Source organism: Ovis aries, chromosome 22, assembly GCF_016772045.2.
Source record: "Ovis aries strain OAR_USU_Benz2616 breed Rambouillet chromosome 22, ARS-UI_Ramb_v3.0, whole genome shotgun sequence".
NCBI lineage: Eukaryota > Metazoa > Chordata > Mammalia > Artiodactyla > Bovidae > Ovis > Ovis aries.
Genome location: NC_056075.1, coordinates 35130250 through 35148408, shown reverse-complemented (window position 1 = coordinate 35148408; position 18159 = coordinate 35130250). Strand labels below are relative to the sequence as shown.

General features: G+C 36.6%; 1 protein-coding gene across 1 annotated transcript in view; it reads right to left on the bottom strand.

The window, feature by feature from the left end:
• Window positions 1-18159, bottom strand: part of ATRNL1 (attractin like 1) — an 802972-nt gene that overhangs the window by 742800 nt on the left and 42013 nt on the right. Inside the window, exons 4-5 of the mRNA XM_012102986.5 lie at window positions 9462-9590; window positions 7905-8113 (exon numbers count right to left, since the gene is read on the bottom strand). Of these exons, the coding sequence (XP_011958376.3) occupies window positions 7905-8113; window positions 9462-9590 (338 nt within the window). The remainder of the gene's footprint in view (window positions 1-7904; window positions 8114-9461; window positions 9591-18159) is intronic.

The window sequence follows — 18159 nt, the reverse complement described above, 5'->3', positions numbered from 1 at the left end:
CACTGGGATGTCTCATAATCATCTCAAACTTAATATGTCCAAACCTAAAATCTTGATGCCTCCCTCCCAAATCTGCTCCTTCACCTGTGTTTACCGTCTCAGTAAACAGTACTCCCATTCACCCAGTTGTTCAGGACAAAGATCTTAGAGCTACTGAGTTCTCTTTTTCTCCCATATCCATATCCAACAAATCCTGGACTGACATTCATTAGGTGTGTAGGAACACAGCCTTTCCAACTGTCAAAATATGGAAATACTTCACTGATTAAGTAGATGCTGCAGGTTACCAGGTATTCCCCTTCCAAGTTCCCTGGCCCCTCTGCAATAATCCAGACTCTTCACAAAAGACAACTAAAGGGGTAATGCCTGACATAGCATGGCTTATCCAGGATCCTGTTGATTGGTTGGTGTCTCAGTGTCTGTACTTTACCAATTATAAACATTTTTAAATTCGATCAACTCTACCAGTCTCTTCACACAGATCCTTTCCTTTACAACTACCATACTTATCCAAGCCACCATCCATCTCACCCCGATTACTGAAACAGTCTCCACACTGGTGGTCTTATTTCTATTCTTCTTCTCTACCTATCACATTCAACTCTCCACAATGCAACCAGAATGATTAAAAATATAAATCTACTCTTATCAATTCCCTCAAAATCTTTCAATGATTTGCTATCACACTAAAAATAAAAATCCTGAAGATGGCCTACGACTCCTACATGACTGGCCTCAGTATTCACTTATTGAATAGAAGAATGAAAATGTCCTTAGGATCACAAAAGATTAAAATGAAGTCAAACCTTGCTTTCCCACTTATTAGCCATGAAATCTTGGAAAAATTATTTAACTTTTCTAAACTTCATTTTAATCATGGAGATTATACCTAAAGAACATAGAATCCTGTGTAAATAAAGACTGAATGAAACTGTACTTAATATTGAATATTACTATGAAAGCTTCATAATAGTAAACATATTACTATTACGAAGTTTTTTCTCTCATTTCAATTTACAAGGAAACTAAGTATAATTAAGTCTACAGGCAAAATATGCTAATGAAGCCTAGCATTATTAGGTATTATAAATATACATGCCAAAAGAAAACAGTAAAATTACAACGAAAACATTTCTATAATCACAGGTAAATCCAATTAAGAAATAATTGCAAACAACAAAACCCAGAATAAAGTACTACAAAGTTTTGAAAGTTTTTCCAAAGCAATTCCAGAATTACTCAATTACATTCTTCCTTCCTTCTCTTTTACCCTGGAAAAGTTTTTCTAAGGGAATCTATCTCTGATATGATAATGGAAATCAGTACAAAAATTTTATTTAGACAAATAAAATTAGACAAATCTTATAAAATACTTTTTCTTCCATAAAGAATGATATAAATTTAAAGTCTTCAACTGAGTGAAACAGCAATTCCTGGAAGGTCCCCTAACTTTATGAATAGATTTATACACTAACTGCTGATTACTAGAAAAACTGTAAGTGCTATATACAAAGATGCAGGCTGGAAAAGCAAGCAGTAAAATTTTATCTCTCCTAACAACTGACTGGCATTTTAACAGCATGCTTCGATTTCTCAGAAAAAAAAAAAGAATTAGTCTGAATAGAGATCCTTTATATCATTTTAAAGCAGGAAAAAAAAACTGAAAAGTAACCCAGTCAAATAAGAGTTTAGCGGGAAAAAAATCGTGCTCCAGAGTTTTAGACTTCTTTTTGATACAGTTTTGGCTCATATATTTAATTCAAATTTAATCTATGACATCATGAAAAAAATACTTATCTTACTACAAAGGTGAAACATATTAAGGACAAATTTTTTATTTATTTTCTTTTTGTAGTTTCTCAACAGGAAATATTAAATAAACATTGCTAACTTTGACCTATATCAACACAATTCATTAAGCTGCATTTATATAAATAACTCTATACTGAACTTTTGGTATTTTAAATAAATCTAGTAACAGAAAATACAAATTGTCTTCTAATAGTATCTCTAGTGTTACATATCAGATTTCTTTGATTGTAAGCCACAGAAACTCGTTTTGGGGAAATTAAGGGAAAATGGGAATTTGTTGAGAAAATATGGGGAAATTCAAAGAATTTTAAAAGAGGCTGAAAAGTTACACTTAAAATAGGTAGGTATATGGATTTATCATTGCATCAAGATTACTCGCAATGCCTTAAAGGCAATTGCCCAAAAAGAAATTGAATTGCTAATAGGAAAGGAAAAAATATGCTGAGAATGGAGATGTGAAGAGCAGTACATGTAACTTACTGTAATCACTCCAGAAATGGTCCTGTGATCTAATATGTGCACTGCATCTGAAATTCTCTACAATAAAAGGCAAAATGAGATAACACTGCTACAAGCGTCCTATCTTCTAACATCGTTAGAAAAATCTGATTTGGGTTCTGTATCCAAAGTATTCTAAACATTTTCAAGGCCCATAAAACCAACCTCCAAAGGACAGTTATCAATTTTAGTGCAGTTTAAATGTCCACAGCTGTTCTGACAATATCTGAATGTTATAAAACAATGAATTGTGTGAGCGGTAATCACTACAGTAGGTCTGTTCCAAGAATACATGGTTCTCCCAGTTTAGGTCAATGATGCTATTACAGTATGAAAAGGAACTGTCCTTCTTTTAGCAAAGATCAGTGCTCTCCAATTACTGTTTTTGTGTTGTGAAAGGCCTGAAACAAAGCTTTACAGACTGGTTCTGAAAATGATAAATACAGTGCGATGGGACTGGGGACAGGATCTGCCTATCCTACCTGTCTCAGCCAGAAGCAATAAAATAAGCAGTTTTAAGTTTTTCTACATTAGGTAAGTTTCTATAAGCAAGGAACCTCTGTCCAGCACAGAACAGTCTATGAATTTTGTTGTAGCCCACAACTCAGGCCTTTGTTCCATTCTCTCTCTGTACTCCCTTCCTTCATGATCTCAGCTGAACTCATGGTTTTCGGTATCAACTATTTCCAATTTAATGTTTTTAAGCCAGTCAGCCCCAAACAGTATAGACCTCTCTCTACTAAAGTCCAATTGCCTTTTCAACATCTCCTCTAAAACCTCTAAAAGATATCTCAAACATAACATACCAAATCCAAACTGATCTTCCTCTTAAAGTCTCCCTCATATCAGTTGATGACAACTCTATCTTATAAGGTCAAAAAATCTTAAAGTCAATTTTAGTGTAGTTTAAATGTCTCTTTTCTTCCTCCCTTTATTAAACTTCTAAAGGAAAATGTAAGTAAGTTATGCTGTGTACTTACACACACTATCCTAAAGTAACTATGTCCTAATACGTTACATGACCTACCCTGAAAAAAATAATTTACGATAAAATATTCATGGATCTGAGATAAAAGATTTCCTATTTTTCTAAAACAAACAAAATCATCAAGTTTTTACAACTTGAAAAATGCCATGGAGTCTTAAGTGCATGCTTTGGTAGTCAACACTGCCACCCAATGGCAAATACTAAAATCTAAAACCAAAGGACAGAAAGTACCTGACCAGACAGTTCAAATTCAAATGTTCACCTCAATATTTAAAATTATGTTTTATTTATCAAGTAAATTTCATAATTTATTGGAGTACTAGTCTACTGAAACATCTGTATTTGAACGTCCACATAGCACTAAACAGGCAAACTAAACATTTTTAATTCATTCATTTGAGAAAAAAAAAAGAAAACAATTTGAGTGCCTACTATACAACAGGCACTAGAGAAGATGCTGAGGATATAAAGATGATCAAAACATAATTATTCTTAACTTCATGGAGTTTACATTCCAGTAGGAAAGATAATCAAAGAATCACACAAACATGACTGCAGTAGATGCTACGAATTTAAAGGATTCAGTGCTATGAAAGCATCTAACAGGAGTATCTGACCCGAGAATGTCGAGGGTGTGAAGGAGGAAGTGCAGAAATAAGAAAGGTCTTGAAATAGTTAGGGACAAAGAACATGCAAGGAGCTGAAATAAATCCAAACAAAGTGTAACTTTAAAGAATCAGAAACACTACAGAAAACTATCAAATTACCTGACTTATACATTAAGATGCTATCTTTTAATCAATAATCGAAAAGGCTGCAAACATCCAACTTCAATCCTTACCTGAGAACTATGACTGACCTGGACTGAAAAGGAATACTGAATATTCATAAAGAATTAGGACTAAATGACAGAATTGAACAGGATATTCTGGAATAGGAAAGGACCGGGGACAACTTTTCAATGTCCAAGTAATGATCTTTTATACAAAACCTGGTAATCTGTTTCCAACTTCATAGAATTGGGGAGAGGGAACGTTTTGTGGTAATAAATTAAGAATTGTACCCTGAAGCCTGCTGGTTTGTCTTTTCTACCTGTCGACTACTACCATCTATTCCGCATCGCAAAGTTTTTCTGAGCAGACACGAGACAACTGTTCAACACATTCCTCGTCAATTACGGCAACAATCTATACTTTAAAATATTGGGAGAATGACATTCTAACATGTATACTATCATGTGAATTGAATCGCCAGTCTATGTCTGACGCAGGATGCAGCATGCTTGGGGCTGGTGCATGGGGATGACCCAGAAAGATGTTATGGGGAGGGAGGTGGGAGGGGGTTCATGTTTGGGAATGCATGTAAGAATTAAAGATTTTAAAATTTAAAAAAAAAAAATAAATAAATAAAAATTTAAATAAATAAATAAATAAATAAATAAATAAAATAAAATATTTTATTTGTATTTTTTCTTTATTTAGTAGATTCTAATCATCTGAACCCCCTGCCTCATTTAGGAAAATCTCTAACTGTGTGGATTTTGTTCAGAAACAAAATCTATTCCCACACAATTCAGAAGGTAGGGGTAAGACCTAAATTTAGTCAAGTAGATATTACTGAGCAGGCCTTCAAATCTTCATAAGTGATAACAAAGATGTGGGGAGAGTTTAGAACTTCTCTACCCAAGCCTGCAGCATGCCGCATCCACAGTAAGGACATAACGGTGGTACCCTGGGATTCAGTGGCAGCGACAGGAATATCCTAATCAAACTTTTCTGTGGTGGGAACCAACCCACTTGCCTTCTGTTACACCTACCCCTTTGCAACCAAGGTTTTTACAGCCTTCCCATCTCCTTTGTGAGCTACCCAATGTCCTTTTGTATTAGTCAGAGTACAGGTTAAAACAACCAAAAGTAAGTTGCTTAAATAAGCTGAAAGTTAATTCTTTTCTCATAAAACACATTCTACAGGCAAATATGCAAGTGCTACCAGTTACCACAGTTACTGCCATTTACCAGCCATCGTTAAAGATCTCAGTGACGTAAAATTCCCACACAGCATTTCTACTCATATCCTACTGACCTAACACAGTATAATAACCATGCTAGATGCAAAGAAGGCTGAGGAATATGGTATGCAGCTGAAGACCATGTGCTTGAGAGCTACAAACTCAGTGAATTCTATCACCAAAAAGAAGGCAAGAACAAATCCTGGGAGGCAGAGGCCCCTGACCTACACCCCAATAACTGCCTTTTCTGCTCAGGGAAGCCAGAACTGTATCTGTTGCCTACAGTCAAACCAAAGACTTCCAGAGGTTCTGATTTTTTAAAGTTATGTAAGAGAGAAACCTTGAGCCACTCTGATTAGGGAGTTGATTGGGGGCAGGGGCAGGGGCGAACACATAGCTACTCGAAGCTCTGCTTCCTTAAATACAAAATTAGGGATCAGATCTGAGGCTCAAAGAAACCAGACTATACATCATCTGTCTTGAAAGAAGCACAATATCCATTTCACCAAACACTACCCATAAAATATTCATCAGAGATAAATTAATTACTAAGAAGCAGTAACGATATGCAAATGTCTGGCTTCTATGTAATATTTTATAATTTATAAAGCACTTTCACATTATCCTCATTTTTAAAATGTATGTGTACACGTATTCATGCGTATGCGTTAATACATACATATATATATAAACTTCATATTATCACTTTGCTTTAAAAGTAAACATACCCAGTATTTGTTCCCCCATTTCCACTTTCTTTAAGACATTTAAGAGTCAAGAATTTTTATGATTTCAGGCCCTCCTGACAAGAATAATAAAATGTGAAATGCCAATAAACAGAGCCAGAAAAACAACAGGTAACATTTTCAACCACATACATATTACAAAACACCCAGAAAATAAAGTATTTTAAAGATGGAAGAAAAGAACAAAGAAAGGATAGAGATGTTCATAGGGGATATTTTACAAATATATTTCTCATTTGCTTTTAAGACTGTTGAGATGAGCTAGGGACTAATAGCAGATGAAGAGAAGTTAGAAAAAAACCTTGCATATAAGCTATACTTCTATTTCTCAGGCCTTAGCTTAAGCATATTCTTGATGTACTTACTAGTCTCTGCAGAGAAAAGGACATTATTTTAGATTCAAGACTGAAATGGAAAAAAAAAAAAAAAAGATACCTCAAGGCACTTTTAAGGGAAGAAAGGCCATGAATTATTAAAATAGCCACTCAACAAAATACATGCCTCTATAATTAAAAAGACTGAGAAACTTGTATCTGTCATAATCATAATAGGGAATCAAATGCAACTCAGTAATCACTGATATTTCATATGGTTGGAGTAACTGATTTTTTAATGAAATAACATGAGTTAAAGATGGGCATAATTTATGGAAAGCCTAAAATAATTGCTCCAAATAACTACTCAGCACACTCGGCCACATTTGTTTAATTTGTCTGAGGAAAGTTAAATATGAGGAGCACACTCTCTTTGGTTTTTACCTGGGTCTGATAGGAACACTGCTACTACTGCTACACATGGTCATGTAACTTTAGATTACGTATTTCTTGAGTCAAAGTTCCCCCATCAACAGGATTAATACACAGGATTCTCAATGTGTCAATACAAGTTGCACAAAGCAAGCTCTTGGTAGGTAAGTACTGTAGTTGGCCAAAGAGTTCGCTGGGATTTTTCTGTAACATTGCAAGGGAAAAACCCAAATGAATGCTTTGGCCAGCCCAATATATAAATATATTTTATACAGGCCAGCCCTATATAAAGATTGATGACTTTATACCCAAATACTTAAAGCTAAAACTTATCAATATACTCTAAATTTAACCTTTAATAATACATGTTGATAAAAATTATTTAGAAATTCTTCCCTAATTCTTACTGCTTTTGCCACAAGCAACTGAAAAACTTTTTAAAATATTCTATGTTCTTTTAAAAATAGCCACAAGAGGTCAGTCTTTACTAAGAAAGAAGTTTAATACAGTCCAGTACCTTCCAAGACAAGCATCTACTTTTGCAATATGCTATTTATGTTACCCATTATAAATCAAGTTTTGATGTACCAGGTGTTAATTTTAGCCAAGCCACCAAATCTTTGGGAACTCATCAAAAAATTAAAGAAAATCAATAATCATACATCTACAATTTAAAGAGTTTCATTTATAACTTTACTTGATTCTCATAGTAGCATGTAGACAAAATCTTTACTGATTTTGTGAAAAAAGTGAAAGCTGTTCAATCACGTCCAACTCTTTATGATCCCAGAGACTACAGACCACCAGGCTCCTCTGTCCATGAGACTTCCCAGGCAAGAATACTGGAGTGGATAACCATTCCCTTCGCCAAGGGATCTTCCCCACCCAGGGATAGAACCTGGGTCTCCTGCATTGCAGGTAGATTCTTTACCATCTGAGTCACCAGGGAAGCCTTATGAAGAAGCAAATTATTAAGACGCTGACGATTACTAAAATTCTAAAAATAAAGCCATGAGATTTGGGTGTGCAAACTACAGCAAATGAGTGTAGATATTGTTTGTATTAATATATTAGCTATGTGACTATATGTTCAAAAAGCCACTTACCTTGCCAACTATCGTTGCAGACACACAGCTTTTCTCCTGTTAGGTCACAGTAACCGTGATCTGGACTGCCGCAATTGGCTTTACAGTAGGGGATATCACAAGCTTCACCCTTCCAGTATTTATCACATTCACAATATGCTTGACTTGAAACAGAGACACTAGTTGTACACTTCCCGTGACCAGAGCAATTGTTAGGGCAAGAATTGATTCTGTAAAATATAATTCATATATATTCAAATTCAAGATGATGAGAAAAATAATCTGGGCTGGTATTTTCTTAAATTTACAAATGTTATATGTGTCTGTGTGTTTCATTTAACACGTTTTACAATGTGACTTCAATTCTTTACTCTGTACCTTTTTACCCCTAAGGCGATTCAGGTATACGTATCTTCAACTGGCCTCAGTTCATTCAATGAGTTTACTCTGCTAACAAGACTACACACTCAACATCTGCAGGATCTAGACAGTCCCAAGCACAATGTTTGGTAAATATTCAAGTACTCAAATGTTTTACAGGGTATGAGTACACTTTATAGGAAAAAAATAAGGTCATGAATATGTGAAACAGTAAGAGAAGGCAAGACATAAACTGGTTATAAGATACTTAAATAGCATGCTATCACCTAAACACTGCTGTGGAAGTTAAAAGGTGTTTATCAGACTTTATTTTAAGGCTCCCTAACTGATTATATTTTACTATATATTTATTCTCCCGTGTGTACATGCTTGATATAAATAAATTCTATAATAAATTGCTGATTCAAGGATATTTAGGATGTCTTACTCCTCATGAAAAATCCTCAGTTATTATTTTCTACAGTACTGAAGAAAACAAACAAAAAAAAATGTATCAAATTCTTCTGTGGTCATTCCTAATGAAAATAATGAAAAGAATCTCTGGCTAATTCACTTCACCCTTGGACTTCTATAAAAATTTGCATGGAGAGTTAGATATAAGAGACACACAAGAAATATTATTTTTCTAATTTTAAAGAGACAGTGGTATATAGCCACTTACCTTATCTCCTAAGCCTCAATTTTCTCATGTGCAAAATGGGGAAAATACTCACTTGACAGAACTGACATGAAGAGAATTAAAGAATCTTATTGTATATACGGCATTCAGCACAGTTTCTGCAATAAGAAGGACTATGAAAATGTAGCTCTCTTCATAAAATACCATGGAGCACAGAGGGGCAGATGACAGCTCTCTGCAATCCTGAGCATTTGGGACTTAAAGTTACACTCAGTGTGTGCTTCTTTAATCATTTCCCATTGATTTTTAATTTTGTAATTAATTTTCAACCAAACCTAACTTGTTACCATGGTGCCCTGAGGCTTACAAATTATCCTAATAGAAGCTTAGACAGGATTTGGGGGATCATATTATTAAAAATCTTATGTAACTTAGGGAGAGATGCTGTATATTCTGGAATTTAACACCCCAGCCGACTCCTGGTACACAAGACATTTATACAAACAAACAATGAACTCTTTTATGTCAAATTATAAGAATCATTATTACAATATAAATTTTTAAAAAAAAACACCTACGAGTAAAAAATGTTGAAACCAGTTAAATTATATGCAGCATCACTAAAAAAATGTAACAGTGCATAGCCAGATGTTGTAACGACTTCAGGCACAGTTTCATTTCCCCGTATTTCAGGAACTATCAAACCACTGTAAGAGAGCAAAGTTGAACATTGTGTATATTAATGTACGTATGACTGTTAATCACGTAAGACTTATTCAAAATATTCTTTTCACAATCACTAACTATCTATTGTATATTACAATGGGCAACAAGAAGAATAAATCTAAAAGAATAAATCTAAAAAACCTAAAATCATTTCTCACCAGTGAGCTCTACTGCTGCTGCTGACAGATTAACATCTACTCTCAGGCTACCATACTCCTTTCTCTCGTCTCAACACTAGACGGTAATGTCCCATTTCTCCCCTTTGCCCTGTCGTCCATTCTCTCATAAGACCATAGGGTGCTCTTTTACTTAAGTTATATGTAAACCTTCATTTAAAGATACCTTGGGAAAGAACTGTTGTTGCTAAGCTGCTAAGTCGTGTCTGACTCTTTGGAACCCCGTGGACTGTAGCCCGCCAGGCCCCCTGTCCATGGGATTTCCCAGGCAAGAATACTAGAGCAGGTTGCCATTTCCTTCTCCAGGGGATCTTTCCGATCCAGATATCAATCTGCATCTACTGCATTGCAAGGCAGATTCTTCACCACTGAGCCACCTGGGAAGAACTAATATGGTTAAAATGTCCATACTACCCAAAGCAATACTACCTTTATTTTCTTGGGCTCCAAAATCACTGCAGACGGTGACTGCAGCCATGAAGTTAAAAGGCGCTTGCTCCTTGGAAGAAAAGCTATGACAAACCTAGATAGCATATTAAAAAGCAGAGACACTACTTTGCCAACAAAGGTCAGTCTAGTCAAATCTATGGTTTTTTCAGTAGCCATGTATGGATGTGAGAGTGGGACCATAAAGAAAACTGGGCGCTGAAGAATTGATACTTTTGAATTATGGTGCTGGAGAAGACTCTTGAGAGTCCCTTGGACTTCAAGAAGAGCCAACCAGTCCATCCTAAAGGAAATCAGTCCTGAATATTCATTGGAAGGACTGATGCTGAAGCTGAAACTCCAATACTTTGGCCACCTGATGCAAAGAACAGACTCATTGAAAAAGACCCTGATGCTGGGAAAGATTGAAGGCAGGAGAAGAAGGGGATGACAGAAGATGAGATGGTTTGATGGCATCACTGACTCAATGGACATGAGTTTGAGTAAACTCCAGGAGTTGGTGATGCACGGGGAAGCCTTGCATGCTGCAGTCCATGGGGTCACAAAGAGTCAGACATGACTAAATGACTGGACTGAACTGAACACAAAGCTCTACAGAGTCAATGGCATTCTTAGCAAAATACCCATGACATTGTTCATGGAACTAGAACAAATAATCCTAAAATTTGTATGAAACCACAAAAGATCTTGAATAGCCAAAGCAATCTTGATTAAAAAAAAAAAAAAGAACAAAGCTGGAGGTATCCTGCTCCATGACTTCTGGCTATAATACAAAGATACATGAATCAAAACAGCATAGTTTTAGCATAAAAAGAGACAAAAAGATCAATGGAACAGAATAGAAAGCTCAGAAATAAACCCACACACTTTATGGTCAATTAATCAATGACAAAGGAGGCAAGAATATACAATGGAGAAAAGCTGGTCTCTTCAACAAGTACTGCTGGGAAAACTGGATGGTTACATGCAAAACAATGAGATTAGAACATGCCCTCAAACCATAAACAAAAATAAACTCAAAATGGATTAAAGACTTAAATATAAGACCAGAAACCATACTACTCCTGGGAGAAAACTTAGGCAGGATACCCTTTGACATAGTTGTAGGATTATTTGGGGGATCTGCCCCCTCAAGAAAGGGAGACAAAAGCAAAAATAAACAAATTGGATCCAATCAAACTTAAAAGTTTTTGCACAGCAAAGGAAACCAGCTGCAAAACAAAAAGACAACCTACTAAAAGGGAGAAGATATTTACAAATGATGTCTCATAAGGGGTTAGTGTCCAAAATATAGAAAGAGCTCATAGAACTCAACATCAAATTAAAAAATAAGTTTTTTTATCTGATTAATAAAATGTGTCTATGCGAAGACATGCACAGACATTTTTCCAAAGAAGACATACAGATGTACAACAGGCACACGAAAAGATGCTAAACATTCCTAATCATTAGAGAAACGCAAATCAAAACCAGAATGAAACATCACCTCACACCTGTCAGAATGGCTATCATCAAAAAAGACGACGTAATAAATGTTAGGGAGGGTGTGAAGAAAAGGGAACTCTCTTGTACTCTTCATGGGAATGTAAATTGATGCAGCCACTACGGAAAACAGTATAAAAGTTTCTCAAAAAATTAAAAACAGAACACTGTATGACCCAGCAATTCTACTCTGGGATATATCTAAAGAAAACTAAAACACTAATCCAAAAAGATATATGTATTCCAATGTTCTTAGCAGCAATATTTCAAAGTCAAGATATGGAGGCAACCTAAGTGTCTACCAAGAAATGAATGGATAAAGAAGATGTGGCATACACACACACACACACACACACACACACACACACACACACACACACACACACTGGAATATTACTTAGCCATAAAGAGAATGAAGTTCTGCCATTTGCAATAACATGGATGAACCTGAAAGGTATTTTGCTTAGAGAAGCAACTCGGAGAAAGACAAATAAACACTGTATGTTTTCACTTACATGTGAAATTTAAAAAAAAAAAGACAAATGAATAAAACAAAACAAAAACAGACTCACAGACACAGGGAACAAACCAATGGCTACCAGTGGGGAAAGGGGTGGTGGAGGGAACAAGATAGGGGAAGAGAATTAAGAGGTACAAAGTACTGGGTATAAATAAATAAGATACAAGGACATAACATACAGCACAGAGAATATAGCCAGTATTTGATAATAATTTTAAATGGAATGTAATCTATAAAAATATCAAATCACTATGTTGCATACCAGAAACTAGTATAATATTGTAAAGCAACTATACTTCAATTAGATAAATAAAATCAAATAAAACCACCTTGGTACTCTCTAACAAGTGACCTTATAGCCATACTCTTCCCCACTTTCCCTTCATGAGCAAATTCTCATGAAGCTAGACAGAACACTTCATCCAGATCAGCTAAGTGATTACAATGATATTCCAGTTAAAGTTGCACATCTGCAATACACTAGCCTAGTTTTAGATTATCTTAACATACATACTTTTTATAATTCTTTAGAATTTTGCATAATTATGCAAATTACATCAATATATAATTATTCCAAAAGACAATAAACACAGAAGAAAATGCAGTTTGTTGGGGAAAAAGATAACTGCAAAAGCAGGAGTTCTGTATTAATAACTGGTATTTCTCCCTTTTTAAGCATCCTTGTTCACAGGGGGAAACTGCATTTCTTCATTTACTTATACCATACTATCCTCTCTAAACCTATGAAAACATATAAGAAAAAAAAAAGCTGCTAACAACAAATTACATTATTCAAAATATCTGATTCCTTTAGACACTGTTAAACTTATGTTTAGGTACCAACAGGTACTGAAGACCCTCATTCAGATTGTGTTTCACAGAACAAAATTAAATACTATAGTCAAGTAATTCCTTTTGCGAACACATTTTAAAAAGCAAACAAATTAAAAAGTAAACAACTCTTGATGTTTTAAATATTACTGTAACATTTACTAGCTTATGTTTGTGAAGGAACAAAAGATTTTAAAAGACTGTCAACAGAATTAATTTCTATAAGATCAGTTTTAGTTACACATATATAATTTTCACTGTAGTGAGATTATATCACATGAGTACATTGCTAAAAATAATATTCCCAGATCTTTTTAACAGATATGACTAAATGCTCTGAAACAGATGAAAAGAGCAGATTTGTTTGCTGGCTGTTTGTTTGTAAGTGTTTTAAAAACAATAAATGAAAGAAGATTCCCACTTCCCACATAACATACCTATTTGGACCAACTAGCCTTCTCACTGAAGTCAACTAGAAAAGGAATTGGCCCCATCATTTCTCCATACAGGCATTCACTAATTTCAAAGTGGGAGGTCAGGTTCAAAGGGCTAAGAAACTGGACTGTTTCACAGAGCTAGGAAACAGAGTGTAGAACACGGAACCCCCTTTGACCTGAGACCCCAAAGACTAGGAGTAAAAGTGAACCCATGAAAGACAGGCCCTTCAGAAACTACAGTATGGTTGGGAATCACCTCAACACCTGAATCAGAATTCAGCTGGCTGTGAATTTCTAGTGTCCCCAGCATTCTCCGGGAATATAAAAAATTCCTAGGCCTCAAATTATTATTATTATTGATTTTACCATCAAGGTGTCCGGCACATGGTCGTCCAGCACACAATAAAAAAAATAACACATCTCCATTCCAACCCATCTCCAATAAAATGGAGAATTATATATAGTTCTGTCTTGCCTACAGAATAAAATCAATTTCTTTAGTGTGGTAACAAGAAAGCAATGTTACAGTGATCAAGGGACAATAAAACCAGGTTTATATTCTGATTCCACTGCTTACAAGTTAAGCAACTCTGAGCCACTCACAGGATCTCTCTGCGCCTCAGTTCTCCATTTACAAAATAGCAATAATACCTACCTGAAAGGTTACTGTGAGGAGTCAATGACTTAATGTATATATAAAGGACTTGATGTATATATAAATGTTACCTGGCACGTGAGCATTCAGGAGATGCTATTGATTACCATTTATAGGGTACTCTGGCTCCCACCTATCCCTTCATATTTCCTATCACCAAGCTACTCATCACTACTTACTACTGTCCCAAAATATAATGTTCTTTAGGGTGTATATGCCACTATGAACAAAGCTAGTGGAGGTGGAATTCCAGTTGAGCGATTTCAAATCCTAAAAGATGATCTGTGAAAGTGCTGCACTCAATAGGCCAGCAAATTTGGAAAACTCAGCAGTGGCCACAGGACTGGAAAAGGTCAGTTTTCATTCCAATCCCAAAGAAAGGCAATGCCAATGAATGTTCAAACTCCCGCACAGTTGTATTCATCTCACACACTAGCAAAGTAATAGTCAAAATCCTCCAAGCCAGGCTTCAACAGTACGTGAACCGTGAACTTCCATAGGTTCAAGCTGGCTTTAGAAAACATAGAGGAACCAGAGGTCAAATTGTCAACATGTGTTGGATCATCAAAAAAGCAAGAGAGTTCCAGAAAAACACCTACTTTTGCTTTATTGATTAGGACAAAGCCTTTGACTGTGCGGATCACAACAAACTGTGGAAAATTCTTAAAAAAGATAGGAATACCAGACCAACTGACCTGCCTTCTGAGAAATCTGTATGCAGGTCAAGAAGCAACAGTTAGAACTAGACATGGAACAACTGACTGGTTCCAAATCGGGAAACGAGTACGACAACGCTGTATATTGTCACCCTGCTTATTTAACTTATATGCAGAGTACCTCACGCGAAACTCTGGGCTGGATAAAGCACTCTATACAACCAAATCAAGGTTGCCAGGAGAAATATCAATAACCTCAGATACACAAATGACACCACCCTTATGGCAGAAAGCAAAGAACAACTTAGGAGCCTCTTGATGAAAGTGAAAGAGAAGGGTGAAAAAGTTGGCTTAAAACTCAACATTCAAAAACTAAGATCATGGCATCCGGTCCCATCACTTCATGACAAACAGATGGGGAAACAATGGAAACAGTGAGAGACTATTTTGGGGGGGCTCCAAAATCACTGCAGATGGTGACTGCAGCCATGAAGTTAAAAGATACTTGCTCCTTGGAAGAAAAGCTATGACAAACCTAGATAGCATATTACAAAGCAGAGACATTACTTTGCCAACAAATGTCCATCTAGTCAAAGCTATGGTTTTCTTCAGTAGTCACATATAGATGTTAAGAGTTGGACTATCAAGAGAGCTGAGCGCAGAAGAATTGATGCTTTTGAACTGTGGTGTTGGAGAAGATTCTTGAGAGTCCTTCAGACTGCAAAGAGATCCAACCAGTCCATCCTAGAGGAAATCAGTCCTGGGTGTTCATTGGAAGGACTGATGCTGAAGCTGAAACTACAATACTTTGGCCACCTGATGCAAAAGAACTGACTCATTTGAAAAGACCTTGATGCTGGGAAAGATTACAGGCAGGTGGAGAAGGGGACCACATAGGATGAGATGGTTGGATGGCCTCACCAACTCAATGCACATGAGTTTGAATAAGTTCCAGGAGTTGGTGATGGACAGGGAAGTCTGGAGTGCTGCAGTTCATGGGGTCACAAAGAGTTGGACACGACTGAGCAACAGGACTGAACAGAACTTTGTTTTTCTCCATCTAGGATGTCCTACCTAATCCCCACACTTTGTCTTTACTCTTCTACTGACAATGAAAGAAACCATGAAAAATTAGCTACTTCTGAAACTATATAGCACTCTTTTCATAATCTGATTACGACACTTGTTACATGTAAAAAGTCTGTTTACCTGTCACTCACAGGGCACGTCGATTGTGTGGTGATGCAGCCTCCAAAACCTGGGCATTTCCCAGCTGACAAGAATGTCTCTATTATTTACTGTGGGCTCACAGTTTATGCTAGAGGTGACTCAGGATGGGAGCTGCCCACACCAGAAAGACCAACCAAGTGACTGATTCAAGTCCTGGAGTTCTAAGCCACAAGAAATTCACCTGACTTGCAGAGTCAGAATGGGGCTGGAGACTGAGTTTGACCATATGGCCAATGATTCAATCAATCATACGAAACGTAATTCCCAATTAACTCGATACACCTAAAACTCAGGAGAGCATCCTAAGACACACTGATACATTGGGAGGGTAACATCTGTCCAAAGGACACAGAGTGCTTCCCTGGTAGCTCAGCTGGTAAAGAATCCGCCTGCAATGAAGGAGACTCCAGTTAGATTCCTGGGTTGGAAAGTTCCCCTGAAGAAGGTACAGGCTACCTAACTCCAGTATTCTTGAGATTCTCTGGTTGTTCAGATAGTAAAGAATCCATCTGCGATGTAGGAGACCTGAGTTCAATCCCTGAGTTGGGAAGATCCCCTGGAGGAGGAATGGCAATCCATTCCAGTGATCTTGCCTGGAGAATCCCATGGACAGAGAAGCCTGGTAGGCTACAAGCCATGGGGTCGCAAAGGCAGACACAACTGAATGAGCAAGCACACATAAGGACACAGAAGCTTTGTCTGTGATGCTCCCAGATCTCATCCTATGTGTCTCATTTGACTGGTCCTGATTTTTATAATTTGGAATAAAACTATAATCATAAGTACAGTGCTTTTTCTTGAGTTCTGTGAGTTATCTAGTTAATGACTGAACCTGAGAGGGTTACGGCACCTCTCAACTTGTAACCAGCTGGTCCAGAAGCGCAGGTGGCCTGGGTACCCCTGAACTTGCAGCTGGTATCTGAAGTGAGGGCAGTTTGGGGGAGGGCTGTGCACTTAACCTATGAAGTCTGACCCAGCTTCAGGTAGGTGGTATCTGCAGTAACCTGTACCTTACTCCTTACTGCATCCTCCAGGCTTACGGTAATCTCTGGAACTGGGTAGGTTATCAAACGTTTATTGAACAATCAATACTCATACAACTCATTCTTAGTAAAGTACAAACAGTATAAGCTTTAAGTTAGGAGACTAGAAGTCCTAATCCTGGCTCTACCATCTATTAGAAGTCAGACTTGATTTCTTTGGGGCTCAGTTCTCTCAACAATAAATGGGAGCTAACAGCACTTCTACAGTGTCCTTATGAGGACGTGATGACATTTAAACTGCCTGGCACAGTGCTGAGAATCAAGTGGATATTTAATAAACATGAACTTTCTATCTCCCTCAGGATATCTAACAGAAACACTTGCTAATGAAAAGTCATTGGTTCCACATTCACGGTCATACTAAATCCCATCCTGCTAATTATCTAACAAAAGTTTCCTTTAGTATCAAAGAAATGGTTGGTAAGAATGTTAATGAATTACTGTTAATTAACAGAAAGTCATCACAACTACTAGAAACACAAATAAAAAGGCACACATCTAAATGATGGTCAGCAAATGTAGACAAAGCTAGAGGAACGAAAGTTACATCTAAATTGCAACAAATCAATGTAACAACCTAGGATCTTATCTAACTATTGCAATGTAATAATTCACAAAGCTTTGCTCCATTTTCCAGCTACTATTCTTAGACGAAGGGTTACTCAAGAACACCCTTTATATAACTTTCAAACAACTCAAAAATTAAGTTCTAAAAGTTTCTTGAGCAATTGCAATGTTACAGAGTAAGTATCTAAGGTCCGAAGGAGTCACTTTAAAACAGTCATTCCGAAATACAATTGTTTGTCCAAAAAAATAATAATTTACATTCCTGTTAAAACAGGATAATGACAACATAAATAGTAAAAAGAAAAGTAAAATAAAAAGGAAAAGGGAACAGTAAGTTTTTACCCATATATAAATTTTTAATGATGACAGAACATATAAAAGATACTGGGGTAGGGCATCCTTAGTGGCTCAGGGGTAAAGAATCTGCCTGCCAATGCAGGAGACTTGGGTTCGATGCCAGGTCCCGGAAGATCCCACATGCCCTGGGGCAACTAAGCCCAGGCGCC